The 21,671-nt window shown below is 56.8% G+C and overlaps 1 protein-coding gene across 3 annotated transcripts; it reads left to right on the forward strand.

Moving 5' to 3' along the window:
* Positions 1-10,933: 10,933 nt before the first annotated feature.
* DPP7 (dipeptidyl peptidase 7) lies at positions 10,934-21,072 on the forward strand. 3 transcript variants are annotated; one of them, XM_082657365.1, is made up of 14 exons: positions 10,934-11,038; positions 17,194-17,445; positions 17,516-17,629; positions 17,715-17,854; positions 17,937-18,100; positions 18,326-18,461; positions 18,541-18,622; positions 18,718-18,884; positions 19,071-19,131; positions 19,566-19,684; positions 19,780-19,936; positions 20,099-20,163; positions 20,490-20,560; positions 20,685-21,071. In XM_082657365.1, exons 2-14 carry the CDS (start codon positions 17,364-17,366, stop codon positions 20,863-20,865), a joined length of 1,539 nt encoding a protein of 512 aa, XP_082513491.1. In that variant the 5' UTR covers positions 10,934-11,038; positions 17,194-17,363; the 3' UTR covers positions 20,866-21,071. The 3 variants fall into 3 exon arrangements, with proteins under 3 accessions (XP_082513491.1, XP_082513492.1, XP_082513490.1); XM_082657364.1 differs by lacking the exon at positions 10,934-11,038 and adding an exon at positions 11,403-11,495; XM_082657366.1 differs by lacking the exons at positions 10,934-11,038; positions 18,541-18,622 and adding an exon at positions 11,402-11,495 and having other exon boundaries at positions 18,684-18,884; positions 20,685-21,072.
* Positions 21,073-21,671: the final 599 nt, after the last annotated feature.

The raw sequence follows: 21,671 nt of genomic DNA on the forward strand, positions 1-21,671 counted from the left end.
GGGCTCCGGGCGGCGCCCTGGCTCTGGGCAGCGCGAACGCGGGGCCCTCGGCGCATCCCCAGAGGGACGCCCCGGCCGTCCTGCGCGCGCCCGATCCCGCGGGCTGAGGGCGCCACGTCTTCCCCGGGAGCCTTAGTCCTGGGACGTCTGCACCGAGCAGGTGGCACCGAGCCTTCGGCCGGCCGGGCGGACCCGGGTGCGCGTGGGTTCCGGGCGCTCTGTTCCAGGCGGCTGGCGCTGTCCGCGGTGCTGAAGCGGGTCTCGGCGCCGCTCCGGGTGCCCCGCGCCGAAAGGACCCGGCGGCGGCAGCTCCTCTGCGGGCTTCGCTTGTCCCGGTCCCGACGCTGCGGCGGCTGCGGCGACTGCGGAGCGCCGAGCGGGACCAACGTCTCCTACCCCTCCCGCCGCCCCCGCTTCCCAACACGGAGCCGGAGCGGGGGCGCCTCCCGCGCCAGAGTGTGCGCCTGCGTTCGTGCCAGCATTTTTCAGAGCGCGCGCGAGCGGGGGACGCCTGTGTGCGCGTGTGTGCGGGCGTGTGTGCGTGCGTGTGTGCAGGGTTCGCTGAGACAGTGACCTGGGCTGTCTCGAACCTGCAAGGAGCCGAGTTTGGAGAGGTTGGAGGGGTTCGCGTCACTGCGTGCAGCCTTGCGTGTCCTTTAACATGACTGAATGTGTCGTGCCAGTTTGTGTGTGTGCGCACACGCGCGTGCACGAGTCCTCACCCACAGTCAGTGATACTTCGGGGCCTGACTCTGCTGGCTGGAAACCAAGGCGTGTGGAGAGGCCCTAAACCGTGCCTCTGGGAGAGGGACTGCGGCGACCTCTTCTCCAGAAGGCTCAAAAATGGGGGAGAGACCTCATCTGCCTGGCCATGTGACTTGGACTCCCCCCAGAGGGTTAAAAAGAATAGAAGGGGTGACAGTGGCCGCCGCTTGTTGAGCTGGATCTTCCAGGAGAGTCTGAGGGTCTGAACCAAACCAACTGTGGAGAGACCACGGCCAGAGGGAGTCGTCTCTGCAGCAGATGGGACTAAGGTTAGACATCAGGAAGCACTTGCTGATGCGGGGATAGACATCCCATACATATCCCCCCTTTCCACGCTCCTCCCCTTGGCAGCCCCTCTCCTAACTCACTCCCAGCACCCCCTCCTGCCCCTTTCCAGAAGCTCCCTGTCCTCTGGTGCTTGTGATCCCAATTCTTTGTCCTCACCGTTCCCCCCACCCAGTGTGCTTCCTTCTCCCTAATTCAAAGGATGGCTGAAGCTCCGCCTGCTGCCAGTGACATCACCGTTTCCAATAGCAACTGAGGATTCTGCAGACCCAACAGCAAAAGCCCCCAATGGGGACAAAGCAGGGTCGCCTCCACACCTAAGTGATGTCCGAAGCAGTGGAGAGGGGAGGAGCCATGTCCCTCCCAACAGGGTCACACCCCCTGCAGCTCTCACCACTAGGCTTACCTCCCCACACCCAGCCCAAAGCAGACCCCGCGGGACTCCCTGGCTCTGAGGCAGGGACTGCAGTGCTTGGCCTGCTCCCTTTCTTGTCCCCTTCTCTCCTGATGCAAGAAAATCATTGCTTGGAGGCGAGTCTCCCTGCCTCCGGCTGCAGCCCCACAATTCTCTCTGTTGTGGGATTGAGGTCTGTAGTGGAAGCAACACCAGCCCTGGGGACACAACTCCTCCTGTGGAGTCTCAGGAGAGCATATGGGGTGTGCTCAGGGGCCCAGAGTGGGCCCTATCTCCACAGGGTCTGCGGCCTCTGGTAGCTCAGAGCTTGGAGGCTGCCTGCGTGCCTGGGAACGGGCAGCCGCCAGCTGCTGGCTCTGGTGTGGCCCAGACAGCTCCAGCACATTGCGGGGAGGGAGGGATTCAGCAGGGGGCTGCCGCCAGAGGTTCAGGCCCCTTCCACCCACCCCAATCCCCCAGTCGGGGGTGCTGGAGAAGCTCCTACTGGTCCTGGAAAAAGAACTTCGAAATAGCCAGAAACCTGAGGGCTGGCTGTTCCACAGCTGGGAGCTTGAACTCGGTCTCGGTCGGGGTACTTAGGCCGCGGAAATTGCGAAGCCCTGCGAATCAGGCCTCGTTTCTCCCTTTAGAAGCCAGTTCACCAGCACACCACCGCCTCCCCCAGGCTGGAGGTGCTCAAGCTTCTGTCCTGAGGCCCTTGCGTGTCCCAGGCCTCAGCCCCTCCCGTGCTTGAATCTCTCCTGGGCTCTGCACTCCCTTTCACCTTGTAGGCTTCCTCCACGCCTCCAGCAAGGGGGGTGCGGTTGCAGAAGGCCTCGACCTTGCTTTGTCTTGCTGTGGGTCGCGGCTGCCTGAGGCTCTGGTCCTGCGCTGAGATTCTTGAAACCTTATTAAGAACGTTTGGATCCCCGTGGAACCCTAAGCCTTGAATACCAGGAGATTTGGGTAGGAACGGGGGTGACGGGCTTCATCGTTTATAAAATCAGGCGTGCCGATCAAAGAGGTAAAGGCTTGAAAGCTTCCAGTCCTGCACCTTCTCATGGTCTTCATTAACCAGATGGGACGTCTGTCTGGCTGTGTTGTGGGAACGTGGGACATCGTGTTGACTTGCAGCAGTGAATAAATGCATGCATGAATAAACGTACCTGTGAGACACACACACACACACAAAGATATCACCGGGACTTGGACCCCTCTGAATCCTGGTCTATCACACTCTGTGGTGAGGACCAAGGAGACCTGGGCTGCTGCGTCTGGCCTCGGTGGGAGCGAGGCCCTGTCTGCCCCATGGGGAGGGGGCTGCTTCAGTGCTCACTCGTTCTTCCCAACCCGTTCCTTCCTCTGGGAACTGCAGCCCCATGTGGAGCGAACGGCTTCACCTCCTCCCCGACTCCAACCCACGGGCTCTAGCAAGGGCTGTCAATCATAGATACAGTCCCTCCTTGGCCTTGGTCTATTGGCCGAGAGGTAGTCACGTGACCCAAGCAGACCACTCAGGGTTTTTCCCTAAGATTTTGGCTAGATCAGAAACTGTGACAAGAACCCATCTCTGCATCTTCTCTGGAGGTGAATCTCTGAGAACTGAGCCACCTGTGGACACATTTCTCTCAGGAGGAAGCTGACAGGCAGGGAGGAGCCATTATGCAAGCTCTCTGTGCAGACATCTTGCCTGTGGCCGGCCAAGTGGGCAGAGGATGGGCCTTGGCCTCGTGTCCACCCACTGCAAGGGCCCACCTCCAGACCAGGACTGGGGAGATGGGGCTGGCTGTCAGCAGGCCTGGCCACCAGGACTCTATCCTTGATCTGGGGGAGCCCAAGGACCCTCACAGACCACAGCTGCAGACACCTGTGGTGCCGTCTTGCTTGCCCTCAGGTTGATTTGCACTCGCACACCTTCATCCACATGGTTCTACTACCTGCCTCTCCACACGATCCCTCCTCTCCCTGTCCCCACAGTCTCTGACTTTCCAAATCCCACCTTTCCTGGAAGCCCATCTTCCCAACATCACAAACTCCCCACAGATCCCACCATATGCAAGGCTGGACTTTGACATTTAATTCACTCATAGACATTTACTGAGCTCCCACTGTGTGGCAGGCACTCCTCTAAATTATTGGGGTACAGCAGTGGAAAAGGTAGATCGCCGACTGAACATGTGGAAGACAGATAAGCACCTTAGACCGTTTCATGCCGCGCTATGTACCCCAAGGGAAAGGAAAGCAGAGTACAGGGATGGAGCTCGATGGGGCCGTGTGGTAACTTCAACCTGTCTGCACGCTCTTTGACGCGCATCCCTTCAAAGGGGAGCCCAGTTCCTCTCTCCTCGAATGTGGATGGACCGAATGACTCTCCTACTGGGTGGAACGTGGCGGAAGTGGCAGTGTGACTTCTGAGGTGAGGTCTAGAAGGAACGGCTTCCCTCTGGCACTGTCCTTCCTGAGTCACCTGCTCTGGGGGAGGCCAGTGTGGACAGGAACTCTCTGTCAATGGCCCCCTGCCGGTGGCCAGCATCAACTTGCCAGCTATGGGAGTGAACCACCTTGGAAACCCTCCGTCCCCCTTCGAGCCTTCAAGGGATGACAGCCCTGGCCGATGTCCTGACTGTCACCTCATGAGAGACCCAAGCCTGAGCCACCCTGTCAGGCTGTGAGAGATAATGAATGTCTACGGCTGTGTGAATCAATAGATGACTAAGTAATCAATTCAGGTCGCTTTTTTTCTGAATGAAATGAGAGAGCAAGCCCTGCACATATCTGAGGAAAGGGTGTTCCAGGGAGGGGGGTGCAAGGGCATGGAGCAGAGGGAGGGAGGGGGAGACAGGAAGGAGGCCAGAGGGGCCGTGGGCCAGGTCCTGTGGGATGGGGCTGGCTGGTAGAGGGCCCCAGCTTTATTCTAATCAGATTGGAGGGATGAGACCAGGAGAGTGACACTGTTCAATTGACCTTTTAGAAAGGACCACCCAACTGCTATGTGGGTAACAAGGGAGGAGCGGTGTGACCAGCCAGGAGGTTACTGGGATAATTCGTGTGCCAGGCAGGAGGTGTAGAGGTGACAAGACGTGGGACGAGAAAGTGAGGGGTCACGAATAACCCCAGAGCAACTGAGAGAATGGCAGCACTACCACTGAGAATGGAAAGGTGGGGTCCAGGAGGAGTCAAGGAATCAAAACTTTTATTTTCTTATAAAGTTCCCACTAAGCTTTTAATCCTGCAAATTTTGATACATTTTGTTTTTGTTCAGTTACATATTTTTTCTAATTTTCCTGTAATTTCTTCTCTGATTTATGTGTTATTTAGAAGCCTGTTGTTTAATTTTCAAATATTTGGAGATTTTCTGCATGTATTTCTGCTATCGATTTTTACTTTAACTTCAGTATGGCCAGAGAACATATGTTGTGTGATCTTAAATACACTGAGACTTATTTTATGGTCCATAATATGGTTTTTCTTGGTGAATATTCTATGAGCACTAGAGGAAATTGTGTATTTTTCTGTTTTGGATGTAGTGTTTTAATAAATGTAAATGTTTCTCATTGTGGTTTTTTAAAATTAATTAATTATTTTATATATGTTTGGCTGTGTTGGGTCTTCGTTGCTGCGCGCGGGCTTTCTCTAGTTGTGGCGAGCGGGGGCTACTCTTCGTTGTGGTGCACGGGCTTCTCATTGCTGTGGCTTCTCTTGTTGCCAAGCACAGGTTCTAGGTGTGTAGGCTTCGGTAGTTGTGACTCGTGGGCTCTAGAGCGCAGGCTCAGTAGTTGCGGCGCACAGGCTTAGTTGCTTCGCGGTATGTGGGATCTTCTCGGACCAGGGCTGGAAACTGTGTCCCCTGCGGATACTTAACCACTGAGCCACCAGAGAAGCCCCTCTCATTGTGGTTTTAATGAGCATTTCCCTGAACGACTGATTAGGTTTAACATCCTTTCATGTGCTTATTGGCCTTTTGTATACTTTCTTTGGAGAAATGTCTATTCAAATCTGTAACCATATTATCAGATATATGTTTTGTAAATATTTTCTCCAAGTCTGTGACATGTTTTTTCATTTTCTTAATGTTGTCTTTAAAGTGCAAGAGTTTTAAATTTTGATGAAGTCCAATTATCAGATTTTTTGTTGTTGATCGTGCTCTGGTATATCTAAAACATCTTTGCCTGACCCAAAGCCGCAAAGATTTTATTTTATGTTTTCTTCAAGAGTTTTGTAGTTTTGGTTCTCGCATTTAGGTCTGTGATCCATTTTGAGTTAATTTTTTATATGGTATGAGGCAAGGTGTAAATTCATTCGTTTGTATCTAGGTATCCAATTGACCCAGCACCATTTGTTGAAAAAGAGCTTTCCTTTCCCATTGAATTTTCTTGCTACCTTTGTAGAACATCAGTTGACCAGAAGCGTAAGGGTTTGTTTATAGAATCTGGATTCTGTTCCATTGATCTGTATGTCTGTTGTTATGCCAGGACCACACTGTCCTGGTTACTGTAGCTTTGCATTCAGTTTTGAAATCAACTAGGGTGACTCCTCCAACTTCGTCCTTTTTCAGTATTGTTTTGGCTCTTCTGGGTCCTTTGTAATTACATATACATTTTAGGATCAACTTGTCAATTTCTGCTAAGATTTGATAGAGATTGCAATGAATTCATAGATCAATTATTAAGACAACTGCAGTCTTGGGACTGTCCTGGTGGCGCAGTGGCTAAGAATCCGCCTGTCAACACAGGGGACGCGGGTTTGATCTCTGGTCCGGGGAGATCCCACATGCCGCAGAGCAACTAAGCCCATGCGCCACAACTACTGAGGCCGCGAGCCACAGCTAATGAGCCCGCGCACCTAGAGCCCGTGCTCTACAACAAGAGAAGCCACCGCAATGAGAAGCCTGCACACCGCAGTGAAGAGTAGCCCTCGCTCACTGCACCTAGAGAAAGCCTGCGCACAGCAACGACGACCCAACACAGAAAATAAATAAATAAACAAATTTATTTAAAAAACAACAAAAAAACAAAACCTAGTCCTGGCTTTAAAAAAAGAAAAAGACTGTCCCTTGTGAGCAAGACCCCCAGTGTCTGCCCAGGCCTGGCCTGTCTGGTGCTGGGATGGCCCAGGCTGGGCGAGCATCCTGGACTCTGGCTGCAGACCGGAAACCCAAGGTCCCAGGCCAGGCTAGGGTGGAGTGGGGAAGGCTAACCATTTGGGAAGCCTTCCGGACGCCCTCACACTGTCCCAGGACTGTCACTGTGGCAAGCAGCATAGTAACAATGACTGTCCACCAGGTCACACTACTCCATGGACACTGGTGTGGCTGCCACCAGACGGCAAGGGTTCAGGTCCCCGCTCATTCTGGACGTGGACACGGCCAGGACACTGCAGGCCTGACTCCCTCCTAGACCTGCCGGTCCCGGGGTCCCCAAGGCTGAGGAAGCAGCCCCGGCCTGGACTCCAAGGAGGAAAGCAGGCTGCTCTGAGTTTCTGACTGAGAACATGGACCACAGAGGGTGGGAACTGTCCCGCCACCTGCTCCCCTGGGCCCAAGTGACCGCAGGCCCGCTGTGGGCCCACTCGGCCTCTCTGGCTTTGCTTCTGCTGTGGGGTCCAGGCCGCAGGCAGAGGGACTCAGGACCTTGCGCAGTGGGGCTCAGAGGAGGCTGATGGGGCCCGAGGGAGTGTAGCCGCTCCGGCCTGAGCTGAGGCCTGACAGGACAGGACGGGGCAGGACGGCATGGTGGCTCCCCGGCCCCAGGCGAAGCCGCCCGGTGAGAAGCAGCAACCGCCCCGCGCTTCTCTGCAGAGATGAGGACAGTGTCCTCCCCTCACAGGGCGACAAGTTGGAAGCGGCTGCCCCTCCCTCCCTGGCAGCTGAACCTGGGGGCCGCGCCCAGCCCCCTTCCCCGCCCGGCTGAGACCGACAGCAGGCCGGGATGGCTCTCCGGAAGCTTGGCCTGCACGCCTGGCACTGAGTTCTCTCGAGTTCCGCCCGAGGCCTCAGCCCCCAGGAACCAGTGGGACTGATGCCGGTGCCGGGGGCTCCCGTGGTGGCTGATTAGTCTGGAGTTTCACCAGGAGGGGAGCGCCGTCCCCGCCCAGCCTGCCGGCAGCTGCTGACGGATCCCGGGGCTCACACTCCGCCCCTGCTCTCTGGGGCCGTGGCCCCCTTGCTGCACCCCGGCAGCCTGGCCGAGGCAGGGAGAAACCAGCTGGCTCTGGTCTCTTGCCCCTGGCGTGGCTGCTCTGGGTGCCAGTGCCCGATGTCCCATCTGGAGAGCAGCAGGCGGCACCGGCCTCTTCCTGCTGACGTGAAGCGCATCATAAAACGCAGCCTGCCCAGCCGACGCCGCCCGCCCCCTCGCCGCTCCACAGTCCACGCGCAGCAGTGCTTTCCCCCGGGAAGGATGCTGTCCGGCGGTGGGTTCAGAGGCGGTGATCCCTCTAGCGACTTGGAGTGGACGGTGGCTGCGTCCACGCCTCCCAACCTGGGCGTGCCGGCGGGGTCAGGGCCACGCCCAAGGCCCACAGGACGACTTTGCATCCACCCAGGCGCTGCCACGTTTTTCAAGCCTCAGAATCGAAACTTGTGCCTTAGTTTCCTTCTCCCCGCTGCTCCACAGGCGAGCAGAGGGCCTCGGGCAGCGGAGGGTCGCCAAGGGGGAGGCCGAGGTTGAGGCTCCCGCCGCGGCCCAGCGGCTCCTGACTGCCACACCGGGGCACCCGGCAACCTTTTTCCTACACAAGTACAGTTAGTGGGGTAAACTGCTGACGCAGCTCGCTTTTGAAAACGCTTTCTATTTCCACGTGAAGTTTCACACGTAGCACAGAGGGGTCCGGGGTACCCTGCACTGGGTTTCCTGCAATGTTTGCATCTTCCGTGATGCTAGGACACCGTGACCAGGAGACCCTGCTTGTGCTGAGCCCTTTCTCACAGGTGAGGCTCCCCTGTGCCCACCTAGCACTCGGGGGCAGCACGGTCGGTGGGTCCCTTCGCCACAAGGGCCTCCCTCCTGCTCCCTTGAGGGCCACACGCCCCCACCATCTCTAACCCAGACGGCCGCTAGTGAAGCAATTGAGTTGAAAGACGGCAGACCCTCGATTTTCCACAGAATGTGGGGATTCCCAATAAACACGAGGTGCTATGATGCCGCCTGGCCTGCTGACTGCAGTTTCTGACCAACACGTGTGGGAGCAACACCGCGGCTGTTCCCAGGGCCATGTCCATCCAGGGGCTGCAGCCGGCTGGGCCCTGAGGGGACAAGAGCCCACAGGCTGTGCTGACCCCGCTCTGGACCACCCAGGGATCTGCCCCATGCTCCGTCTAGCTCTTTCCCAGGGTCTCAGGGGAGCCCGAGGTGACCTAGTGGGGCTGGCACCCTGGGGGCGGGCCCAGAACATGCCCTTTGAACCAGGTGTCGGGGGGGCGGGGGCTCCTGCGCCCTCAGGTTTGACAGCCTGTGACTTGCCCTCCTGCACATGCATCCTCCAGATGCCAGCGTTTCCCTGGTAACTCACTGCAGGGAGGGGTGCGTGAGGACGTCGCTGGAACTGCCAGCAAAGCTGTGTGTGGGAGAAGACCTGAGGAGACCCCAGGGACGACCCCTAGAAGGGAAGGGGCAGGAGGGGAGGAAGATCTTTCTGGAATGGGTTCAGACAAGCCTAGCTGCTGAGTAGAAGGTGCACATGCTGGGGAGCCCTCCTGAGGCCCGAAAATGTCAGAGCTGAGAAGGCAGGAAGCAGTGGGCTCCCCACGGAGGGAGTGGGCAGTTGGGGCCTGGAAAGCCCTAGAGAGGGGCCAAGTTTGAGGTTCACCAGCAGAGAACACTGGGTAGGGCCGTGAGCTGAGCAATCCTGGGCAGCACAGAACTGCTTTGCCCTGCTTATTGAGGGGAAACATGCTCGCAGCAAAGTGCAGTGATCTTTATTTTTTTTAAGTCTTTTCTTCTTATTTATTTATTTGGCTGCGCCAGCTCTTAGTTGCTGCACGTGGGATCCTCTTAGCAGCTTGCAGGATCTTTTAGTTGTGGCATGCAGGCTGTTAGTTGCAGCATGCATGGAGGATCTAGTTCCCTGACCAGGGATTGAACCCAGTCCCTTGCGTTGGGAGCGAGGAGTCTTAACCACTGGACCCCCAGGGAAGTCCCAGTGCAGTGATCTCTAGTACATCCTGAAGACTATCGAGTCTGTTGACCTTAAGAATGAGCAAAAGTGGATTTATTTGGGAACATCAGAGGAATTGCGATTTGGGACAAGCAAGCTACAGCAAAAGCCATAGGTAAGTCCAACAAACAAAGGAGAGGAATGGTTATTTTACAGAGAAAAATGAGGAAGTTGAGCGGTTTGTGTGGGTTTTGCTTTTTGTTGCTGTTGTTGTTTTTTGGTTTGTTTGTTTTTTATGAAAGCCCTTTGGAAAAAAGTGAGAGTTCAGGGTGAGGATGGTTTCTCATTGGCTAAGTTGCTGAGGTAGTTGATTTCTTGTACAAGATGCAATGTACATCTTTTCCTGTTGGGACCTGTGATAGACGATTCTCCCCTGTTATGATTCTTCTGCTGTAGTTCATAATTGACTGTTGACCTGAAGCAAGATAACAGCCAATTATTTTAGCAGCAACATGGGTTTATTCAGGAACAGTAAAGAATTGGAAAACAGAACAAGCAATCTAAGGTGAAGGGCAGAGAACAAAGCAGAGGAGACTCTTTTATAGAGGAGAAGTGGGAGTTGCGAGGGGCTGTTCTAATCAAAGAATCCATTGGAAGAAACTGGGAGTTGGAAGTGTGGTGGCTTTTCATTGGCTGCACTGTGATGGTGTCTCATTGGCTGGGCTGTTGCTGGGAGCAAAATCCTCCTTCCTCCTGCTGGGCAGTAAGTAGTAACCTTCCTGTTGGGTCTGCAATTAAGGCTGTGCGGTAGGGTGTGAGAGCTCCCCCTTCTGGCCTCCTGGCTGCAGTTTAGTGAGGGTTCCCTTTATTACCTTTCACAGGTCCAATGGATGAAGACCCCAAGAGCCCGCCTGCCGCTGACCCTACGGCGGGCCCCCCAGGCCCCAGCCCCTCCAGGCCCCCGGGCAGGCCCCTGGGTCGAGACCTGGGGTTCGGGGCACAGGAGCTCCCCGCCGACGTGGCGGAGCGGTGGGACACCTGCTCAGGGTTAGAGCCAACTGAGAAGGCCTGGCCGATCCCCACTGCTTGCTCACAGGCCTTGGGGGAGCCGCACCGGGACGCAACAGGACGCAAAGCCGCGGATTCCGGCGAGACCTGCTCGGCCGGAAGCCAGCTCCTCCTGTTGCCTTGGCCACCGCCCAGCTAGGAAGCGGTCGGCGCATGCGCAGAATGGCGCCGCCGCCAACCGCTGCAGGTCCCGTTTCTGCGCACGCGCGCTGCGCCGCGAAGGCTGGTCGTTGACTGCCGCGCGAAAGACGCGTGGGGGCGTCAGGCCCGCCGAGCGCGCTGCATCTCCGGGAGCCCGGCCTCCTGACGCCGCCAGCGCCCGCTCGCTTTCACGGGTCCGCGGCCCGCCCCGCCGGGGGCGCCTGGGCGCTGACTCTGAGCCCGGGCCGGAGCCCGGACGGCGGCTGCTGGCGGCACTGCTGGTGCTGGCGGGTGAGCGTCCGGCGGCGCCGGGCCCGAGTCTTGGCGTGCGACAGCCGGGCCGCGACAGCCTCCCCGGGACGGGACGCCCGGGACCCAGCCTCGGACACGGGCATCTGAGACCGTGAGGAGAGACGAGGCGGGGCGCTCCCACTCCCGCTGAGCGCAGGACCCCAGTCAGGCTCGCCGCCCCCCTCCGCCGGCGTCTGGTCTAGAGCAAGCCCTCCCCGACCCCCGACCAGAGCTCCGCTCCCCGAACGGTTTCTTCCCGGCATCCTCCTCCCGAGACCCCCCGCCCCCAAGTCCCCGCGGTGCCTGGAGTAATGACCCCACCTTGCTAACCACAGTTGTCTGTGGTGGGCTTTGGCACAAGGACCCTGGACTGGGACCCTGGGCTCGGTAACGGTGGGCCCATCTGAGGCCCCTGTGCCTCTGTCTGTCCGAGGAGCCACCTGTCCTTGAATGGGAAGTAAGTTCACGCTGAACTCTGGTATTTCATTGACACCCTCAGCATTGAGTGTGTGTGTGTGTTTCTGGGAATAACTCCGTCAGTGGGGTTTTGGTTATCTGATTAGATTTGTATTTTAATTAGGTGGAATTTTTTTTCCTGGCCGCTGACATCTGCTCCCTAGTGCTTTGTCTGCTTTCTCATGTCTTCAATCGTCTGTCCTTCCTCAAGCTGCCCTCTTGAGCTAAGACATTCAGAAGGTTTCTTCTCAAACCCATTTCCTTTGATAAACTGCCCCGTCACCATTTAAAACTTTATAAGGACTTCTTCCTCTGATTCGGGTGTCTGTGTCCCAAATGCTGCTTTTGTCTTACTTCTGCCTAGAATCAGGAGGTTTTTGTCCAGCCACTGATAGGAGACCAAAGGAGGAAAAAACAAAACAAAACAATTAATATGATCTTCCTTACCTTCATTCTGTAATTTCTCTCATGGTCTCATAAAAATTAAGGAAAAACAAAACTCTTATGCGTTTTCCCCAGACAGACCCTGCAAGAGGTCCCTTCTGGTTCTTAAGTTTCTTTCACATCTCTGCTCCCGAACTTAAGTTGTGAACATTGAACTTGACCTCACTTCAATAAATGTGCCTGCTGGGGGTTTCCCTGGTGGCTCAGTGGTTAAGAATCTGCCTGCCACTGCAGGGGACATGGGTTCAAGCCCTGGTCCAGGAAGATCCCACATGCCGCAGAGCAACTAAGCCCATGCACCCCAACTACTGAGTCTGTGCTGTAGAGCCTGCGAGCCACAACTACTGAAACCTGTGCGCCTAGAGCCCGTGCTCCACAACAAGAGAAGCCTGCAGACCGCAACGAAGAGTAGCTCCCACTCGCCGCAACTAGAGAAAGCCCATGCACAGCAACAAAGACCCAACACGGCCAAAAATAAATAAATAATTTAAAAAATAAAGTGATGGAAAAATTGTCAACCAAGAATTCTATATCCAGCAAAACTGACCTTCAAAAATGTGGGAGAATTTAAGGCATTCACAGATAAACAATAGCTGAGGGAGTTCATCACCACCAGACCTGGCCTACGGGAAATGCTCAAGGTAGCCCTTCAGATTTAAATGAAAGGACGTTAGTACCTCAAAGCCATAGGGAGAAATAAAGATCTGTGGTAAAGGCAAAACCATGGGCAAGTATAAGAACCAGTATTACTGTATTTTGGGTTATGACTCCACTTTTTATTTACTACATGATTTGGAAAACAAATGCATAAACAATTACAAATTCATGTAATTGTGCACACCGTGTACAAACATGTAGTTTGCAGTGACAACATAAAGCAGATGGAACTGCTTAGAAGCATAGTTTATGTGATTGAGTGAAGTTGTCCACCTCAAGTATGCTGTTATAAATTTAGGATGTTAAGTGCAGTCTCCCTGGTAAGCAAAGAAAATATCTAGAAGATATACACAAAAAAATCCACAGGAAAGCTACTAGAGATAATAAATGCAGGAAAGTTGCAGGGTACTAGATCAACAAACAAAGTCAGTTATGTTTCTACGCACCTGCAATGAACAATTCAAAAGGAAATTAAGAAAGCAATTCCATTTAAAATAGCATCTAAAAGAATAAAATAATTAGAAATAAATTTAACCAAGGGGGTGATTTAATTGTACACTGAAAACCATAAAACATTGTTGACATAAATTAAAGAAAACCTAAATAATTGGAAAGATGTCCTTTGTTCACGGGTAGAAAGATTTTTTTTTTTTTTTCTGGCTGCACCACGCGGCTTATACTTAGTTCCCTGACCAGGGACTGAACTACGGCCCCAGCAGTGAAAGCACCGAGTCCTAACCACTGGACCACCAGAAAAGTCCCAGGAAGACTTAATTCTAAGATGTCAGTACTACCCAAAGTGATGTACAGTTTCAATGCAATCCCTATCAAAATTCCAGCAGTGTTTTTTTTCTTTTTTTTTTCTGCAGAAATTTTATGTCAATCCTCAAATTCATATGGAATTGCAAGGGGGGCCCTGAATAGCCAAAATAATCTTGGAAAAGAACAACGTTAGATGACGCACATTTCCCAATTTCAAAACTTCCTACAAACGCACAGTGTTCAAAACAGTGTGGTGTTGTCATAATCATAGACATAGACCAATGGAACACAAGTAAGGCTCTAGAAATAAACTCATATATCTATGGCCAATTGATTTCTGCAAGGGCAGTAAGTCTATTTAATGCGGGAAATAATTTGTCTTCAGCAAATGATTCTGAGAAAATTAGATTTCCACATGAAGTTGGACCCCTACGTCACACCATATGCAAAATGTTAACTCAAAGTGAATCAATGACCTAAATATAAGAGCTAAAACCACAAAACCCCTAGAAAAAAACATACAGGTTAATCTTCATAACCTTGGGTTTGACAACGGATTCTTAGATAAAACTCCAAAAGCACAAGCAACAACAGACACATGTTGGACGTCATCGAAGTAAAAATGTTTGTGCAGCAAAGGACACTATCAAGAGTACAAAGGCAGCCCACAGAATGGGAGAAAATATTTTCAAACTACAAATCTGATAAGGGTTTAATAACCAGAATATACTTTTTAAAACTTCTAAAACTCAACAACAAAAACAAAAACTCTTGAAACTCAACAAACAACAAAACCTCAAAAACAAAAACCCAAATTAACAAAAAACTAAAACTCAACAAAATGAAGAATGAAAACACCTTTTATAATGTCAAAAGGGTACCTTATATGTTATGTATAATTTAACACACACACACACGAACGTGGGCATAACTGCAGGTGCCGCGTGGGTCAGAGCTGAGAGCACTGGGACCTGCTTGGGGACACCCCTTGCCCATTCAAGACATTTCTCCAAAGAAGATTTATAAATGTGCAATAAGTACATGAAAAGATACTCAACGTCACTAATCATGAAAATGCAAATCAAAATCTGAATGACAGACCACTTACACTCATGGGATGCTACTATTAAACAGAAAACAAGTGTTGGCAAGGATGTGGAGAAATTGGAACCTTTGTGCACTGCTGGTTGAAATGTAAAATGATGCAGATGCTGTGGAAAACATATGGAGGTTCCTCAAAAAATGAAACATAAAGTTACCATATGATCCTGCAATCCCACTTCTGGGTATACCCCCCAAAAAATTGAAAGCAAGGTCTTGAAGAGATATTTGTATACCCAGGTTCACAGCAGCATTTTAAACAATAGCCAAGAGTTGGAAACAACCCAGGTGTCCACTGATGGATGAATGGATGTGCATAATGTGGTCCATCCATACAATGAAATATTATTTACCTTTAAAAAGGAAGGGAAAAAAAAAAAAGGAAGGAAATCCTGACACAAGCTGTGACATAGATAAGCCTTGAAGACGTTATGCTCAGTGAAATAAGCCAGACACAAAAAGATAAATTCTGTATGATTCCACTTACATGAGGTATCTAGAATAGGCAAATTCATAGAGACCGGACAATAGAGGTCCCCTCAGGCTGGGGGAGGGGGAATTGGGAGTTGTTGTTTAATGAGTGAATGGTTTCTGTTTGGAAAAATGAACTCGTTTTAGAAATAATGATGATGCGTTAAAGCCAGTGCATTTAGGGACTTTCCCTGGTGGTTCAGTGGTTAAGACTCTGCGCTCCCAATGCAGGGGGCCCAGATTCTATCCCTAATCAGAGAACTAGATCCCACATGCCGCAACTAAAGATCCCATAGGCTGCAACTAAGACCCAGCGCAGCCAAATAAATAAATAAGTAAGTAAGTAAGTAAAAGATTATTTGTGTTTGGGGGGGGAAAAAGCCAATGCATTTAAATGTGGTTGAAAGTGTATAACTTAATGGGCCAGAGCTGAAAGCCCTGGGACCTACTTTGGTACCTCCCATCCATCCCCCCTCCCCACCCTTGGTTCCTGGCAGCTTTGAGGTCTGAAAAGGGCAGAGTAGGTTGTGATGAGGGACTGGGCCTGGCTCCCCAAATCTGTGGGCTGTGGAGGGGGAATCAGGCCCCAGCTTTGTCCCCAAAGTCAGTGGCCCCGGGCAGTTGGGGGAAGGGCCCTGGACCCCCAGACATACCCGAGTGTTCAGGGTCACCAGGTGTGGCAGGACAGTCTCAGAATGCACCTCTCTGGGCCTTTTCAGTTCCACCCCAGGCATGGAGGAGCTGCCTGGAGGGTTGGGAGGGGGGAACGTGGTGGGTCTGTGGTGGGGGTGTTGGGATCAGGCCCCTGAGCTGATAGAGGAAGAGATGCAAGTGAGAGCAGCCTGGGGAGGGGCTGCCATCCAGGGGAAGGGGCTGTGAGTCCTTGTGTCTTGTCCTTGCCCCCACCCTGAAGAGGCCGTTGGGGGCCTTCAAGTGTAGCTCTCTCAACACAGGACAGGAATCCCTAGGTGCGGGGATGGGGACCCAGGAACAGGGACATGGGGACATGGGGACATGGGAACATGGGAACCTGGGCACACAGGGACACGGAAAAGGGGGCATGGGGACACAAGGATGGGGGCATGGGGGTGGGCACACAGGGATGGGGACACGGGGCCGTGGGGGACATGGAGTCACAGGGATGGTGCCACAGGGATGGGGACATAGGGACATGGGAACACGGGGGTGGGCACATGGGGACATGGGAAAGTGAGGAACACAGGGACACAGGGATAGGGACATGGGGACGGGGACACAGGGACATGGGGATGGGGACAGGGGCTGTGGGATGATTGTGGGGTGGCACTGGGTGACCTCAGGGTGACTACACCCATAGGGTGGTGTCATGTGATGGACAGTCATTGTCACCATGCTGACTGCCATTGCAACAGTCCTGGGACTGTGTGAGGGGAAGCCAATGGGCCAGCTGGCCCGGTTTCCCGGCTGTGGCCAGAGCCCAGGACCCCAGCCCAGCCTGGGCCGTCCCAGCACCAGACAGTCCAGGCCTGGGCAGAGCCTGGGGGTCGAGCTGGCCGGGGACAGTCTTGGGAGTGGGAACGGGTGGCTCCCCTTCCCTCTGCTGCCTGGCTCACTGCCCACGTCCCCAGCAGGACTGTGGTCAGCACGGCCCCACCTGTGCTGAGCGGGCCGCCCAGCTTGGCCTGTCTGGCCCCTCACCGGGCCCTGGACTGGCACCGGGGGAGAGGTGGCCCTTCCGTCCTCTGGGTACTGCGGAGCCAGTGAGGGGGCTGGCCTGATGGGGAGGGGAGGGGGTCCCAGATCCCAGGCTTGGCCTCCTAGCCTTCTCCACCCCCACCAGCTGCCCAAACTCCTGCCTGGGCTCCGAGGCCCCCGCTCGCCCGCCCCCTGCCCAGCCACACGGGCCCTCACTGTTGCTCGGACAGGACAGGCTCTTCTTCCACGGCGGCCGACCCTCTTCGACGGAGCCCCCACCCCCATCCTCCTAAGGCTCCCTCCCTCCCTCTCAGGGCTCGTCCTGAGCAGCTGCTCAGGAGGCGGCCTTCCCCAGCCCTGCCCTTGACGGCGACCCTCCCCTGGGGCTGCCCGCTGGGGGGCCCGACCCAGGACAACGCCGTGCGGCCGGGAGGCGGCTGGGCAGCGGGGCAGGCACTTCCGCCCGGTGCGTGTGTGGCACGGCGCCCGGCCCTCAGCAGTGGCCGCTAGAGGACGGGTGACTGGCCAGGCACGTCCCCGCCCCAGCACCGGGCCCTCGAGCCCTCTGCCCACTTCCTGTGCCCCCACAGCGACCATCTTCGTGGTGACGCAGGAGCGCCAGAAGCTTGAGGACCCGGAAGCTGGCCGCCGGCGGGACGCGGCAGAGCTGCTCACAGCCCCGCCCACGCCGTCACGTGAGGCCGTCCTGCCGGTCACGTGACCCCGCCCACCTGGCCCGAAGCCGGCGGGCAAAGTGAACATGAGCTCCCCGCCGCAGGCGGCCCCGACGTGGGCCCTGGCCCTGGTGCTGGCCCTGCAGCTGCGCAGCCTGGAGGCCGGGGGTGAGTGCCGGCCCGCGGGCCCCCCACCCGGCACCCCCAGGTGCCCCCCGCTGAGCGCTGTGCCCTCCAGCCCACAGAGCCACGGACCCTGACTTTCAGGAGGCCTACTTCGAGCAGCTCCTGGACCATTTCAACTTCGAGAGGCTTGGGAACAAGACCTTCCGCCAGCGGTTCCTGCTGTCAGGTGAGGTCGCCCTGGGGACGGTTCCTGCTGTCGGGTGAGGACGGGCACCCCACGCCTCACCCGCCCCCTTGCCTCCATCCGACAGAGAAGCTCTGGAAGAGGGGCGAGGGGCCAACATTCTTCCACACGGGCAACGAGGGGGACGTGTGGTCCTTCGCCAACAACTCGGGGTTCATCCTGGAGCTGGCGGCGCAGCAGGGGGCCCTGGTCGTCTTTGCCGAGCACGTGGGTACCGGCTGGGGCTGGGGGTGGGAGTGGGGGCCAGACCGGGGCGCGGGGTCAGTGACCCCTGGTCTCCTGCCCACAGCGGTACTATGGAAAGTCTCTCCCGTTCGGTGAGCGGTCCAGGTGCCGCGGGTACACGGAGCTGCTGACAGTGGAGCAGGCCCTGGCCGACTACGCGGGGCTGCTCCGGGCGCTTCGGCAGGAACTTGGGGCCCAGGACGCCCCCGCCATCGCCTTTGGCGGGAGGTGCGTCCTTGTCTCCTTTCTCTCCCGGAACAAATGCAAGCCTGGCCCCGGCCAGAATTTCTGTGGGTCTTAGAAGTTTGGGGTCCTTTGGAGGCATGGGGTGGGGGGCTCTGAGAAAGGAGAGAGGAGGCAGGTGTCGTCGCGGAGGCGCACTGGGGCCGGCGGGAGCGGGGTGCTGCAGGGTGGCGTGGGGAGCCACCCAGCTAACCCTGCGCCCCTGCCCAGCTATGGGGGGATGCTCAGCGCCTACATGAGGATAAAGTACCCCCACCTCGTGGCGGGGGCACTGGCAGCCAGCGCACCTGTCGTCTCGGTGGCAGGCCTCGGTGACCCCTACCAGTTCTTTCGGGACGTCTCAGCAGTAAGTGAAGCCTCCGGCCCCCGACCCCTCCCCCAAGCAGCCCAGGCTGCGGGTGCAGCCACACCCTTCCTTCCTCCAGGATTTTGAGGGCCAGAGTCCCAAGTGTGCCCAGGCCGTGCGGGACGCCTTCCGGCAGATCAAGGACTTGTTCCTACAGGGAGGTGAGGAGGCCGCCCCCTGCCTCCCTGCCCCCCATTCCCCCTCCCCCACATGTGCTTGAAGGCTCCAGAGGTCCTTGTCCTGCTCCTCCTGGCAGCCTATGACACGGTCAGCCAAGAGTTCGGCACCTGCTGGCCACTCTCTGGCCCAGGGGACCTGACCCAACTCTTCGGGTTTGCCCGGAATGCCTTCACCCTGCTGGCCATGATGGACTACCCGTACCCTACCGACTTCGTGGGACACCTTCCTGCCAACCCCGTCAAGGTGAGGCACCCACCCCTGGCTGGCGGGAGCCCGGGGAGGGCAGTGTCCTGTGGATAGGGAAGGGCCCGGCTGCCCTGGGGTGGTCAGAGCTGGCCAGCCCCAGGACCTTGCACCCACTCTGGGACCTGGGACTAGGGAAGGTCTCGAGGGGGGTGGCCGGCTGAGGGGCTCTGCTGGCACCCACAGGTTGGCTGCGACCGGCTGCTGAGCGAGAGCCAGAGGATCAAGGGGCTCCGATCGTTGGCCGGTGCGTCTGCCCACCTGCCTGGGCTGGTGTCAAGCGTGAGGGGCCCAGTGTTGGCAGGGGAGCGGGTGGGCTGAGGAGTGGGCGGGCAGCAATGAGGGCCGTACGGGGGCGGGGAGCGCAGAAGCCTCCACTTGGTCCCTGGGGCAGGAAGTGGCCATCCCCCTCATGGCCCAGCCTGGAGAGCGCGAACCCAAGGGCCTTCTGGGAGGTCCCTAGTGCAAAGGGCAGCACACCCCACCTCGGCCCACCCTGCTGGGAGGGAGAACATCAAGGTGGGCTGCCCACCTGCCCTCAGCAGCCAGGACAGGAGCTGATAGTACAGATCCACTCCTCACTGGGCCCATAGGACCCCAGAGCCCCTGACACCTGCTGGACCCGTCTAAAGGGGCAGGGTGAGTGTCCAGGCACCCAGCCCCAGTACCCCTCTCCCCCAGGCCTGGTGTACAACTCCTCGGGCACGGAGCCCTGCTATGACATCTACCTGCAGTACCAGGTCTGTGCTGACCCCACGGGCTGCGGCTTGGGCCCTGACGCCAAGGCCTGGGACTACCAGGTATGTGGGAGCTGGGGGCCTGGGACTGCCAGGTATGGGGTGCTACATGTGGTGTCCTGGCCCCCTGGCCTGATGGTGGTGCGGGTGTCCTGCAGGCCTGCACTGAGATCAACCTGACATTTTCCAGCAACAATGTGTCGGACATCTTCCCTGACCTGCCCTTCACCGAAGCCCTGCGCCAGCGGTACTGCCTGGACACGTGGGGCGTGTGGCCCCGGCAGGACTGGCTGCAGACCAGCTTTGGGGGAGGCGGTGAGGCTCAAGACAGGGTTGGGGGCGGCATCCTTCCCCCTGCACTGAGCTGCCTCTGTTTCCCACACTCCCTAGCCCCTGGGTCACAGACTTGGGGGGGGCCCACCCAGACTTGGGGGGGGCCCACCCGGTCCCCACCACTGCTTGCTCTGTCCGTTTCAGACCTCACGGCTGCCAGCAACATCATCTTCTCCAACGGTGACCTGGACCCCTGGGCCGGGGGAGGGGTGAGTCAGGCCAGGAAGTCCCTGCCCTGTGTGGGTCCCGGCACTCTTGGCTCTGCACCTCCTTGGTTTTTGTTCCAATCTCCCTTCTTCCCTCCTCTCCCTTTGTTGGTTCTTTTCCTACTTCTTATGGCGGCCTGGCTTCTGACTCATTCGTCTTCACCTTTCATTTCTAATGGGACCGTTCAGGTCTATGCAATCACCTCAAACTATTGCTTTAACTGCACCCCACAGGCTGGGACATGCAGCCTCCCAGCAGGTTGTGCTGCGAGGCTGAGGCCGAGAGCACAGTCTGCACCCCTGACACGGATGCTCCTTCAATGATACAGATTCAGAGCAACCTGAGCATGTCAGTCCTCGCCGTCACCATCCACGGGGGAGCGCATCACCTGGACCTCAGGTGTGGTCCTGCCTGGGGAGGGGGTGCAGTACCTGGCCTGGGCCGATGGGTGGACGTGGGCTAGGGTGGTGTGAGGCTCGGGGCCTGCCAGCCCTGCTGAGTGCCCCCCACACCTGCTCCTCAGAGCGTCCCACCCAGAAGACCCCGCATCTGTCGTGGAGGCGCGCAAGCTAGAGGCCACCCTCATCGGCAAGTGGGTCGAGGCAGCGAGGCATGAGCAGCGGCTGCGGCTGGCACAGCACAGGGGCTCCGAGGCTGAGGGCTGCTCCCCCAGCAGGACCAGGGAGGACTTGCTGGGAGCCTGAGGCGAGTAAGCGGGGGAGGAGCCCTGGCCCGACATCCTGAACCTGGAGCTCGGCCAGGGTGGGCAGGGCCTTGCCCGAGGGAGAGGCCGGACAAACACTGGTGGCCTGTCAGGCATGTCCTGTCCCACGTCCTGTCCTGTCTTGAGGCCCTGGACACAGTGAACACACTTACACCACCTCCTAAACTCCGCTGATAAATAAAGCAGCGTCCTCAGCTCCCATCTGTGCCTTGGGTGACGGGGGATACCGGCCTTTCCTGCAGTGGCCAATCCACACCACCACGAGAGGCCACCCCAGTGATTCTCCACCTCCCTTCTCAGCTGTCCTCTTCATCCTCTTCGTCCCCAGCCACTGCAGTGTCCGTCTGGGGAGCCCTGCAGCCCCCAAGTCCCCCTGCTTGGGGCCAGGCCTGGGCGGGGCCGGGGGGCAGTCTGCCTCACTCAGCGGACTCAGGCCCCACCGTGTGGGAACCCTGCTGTCCCGAGTCCCACACCCACCGCTGCCCAAGAGGCTCCTGCGCTGGGGTATGGGGGGCGGGGGTAGCGACAGGGGGCATCACGTGCCCCCCCAGCTGGGGAGGTCGTGCCAGGCAGGCAGCCACAGCCGTGAGAGGCAGGGCAAGAGGCCGACTGAGACACGGGCCCCGCACACCTGCCGGGCACCTGCCGGGCACGGAGCCTGCAGGGCCCGTGGGCAAGTGGAGGGCGGCAGCCCTGCCTGAGGGTGAGCGCACAAGGTGCGAGCGGAGGAGGGGCCACAGCAACAGGCCAGGCCCTGCCTGACCCTGGGTCTGGTGCCTGTGTAGA

The sequence above is a fragment of the Grampus griseus genome, assembly GCF_964374135.1.
Source record: "Grampus griseus genome assembly, chromosome: 6".
NCBI lineage: Eukaryota > Metazoa > Chordata > Mammalia > Artiodactyla > Delphinidae > Grampus > Grampus griseus.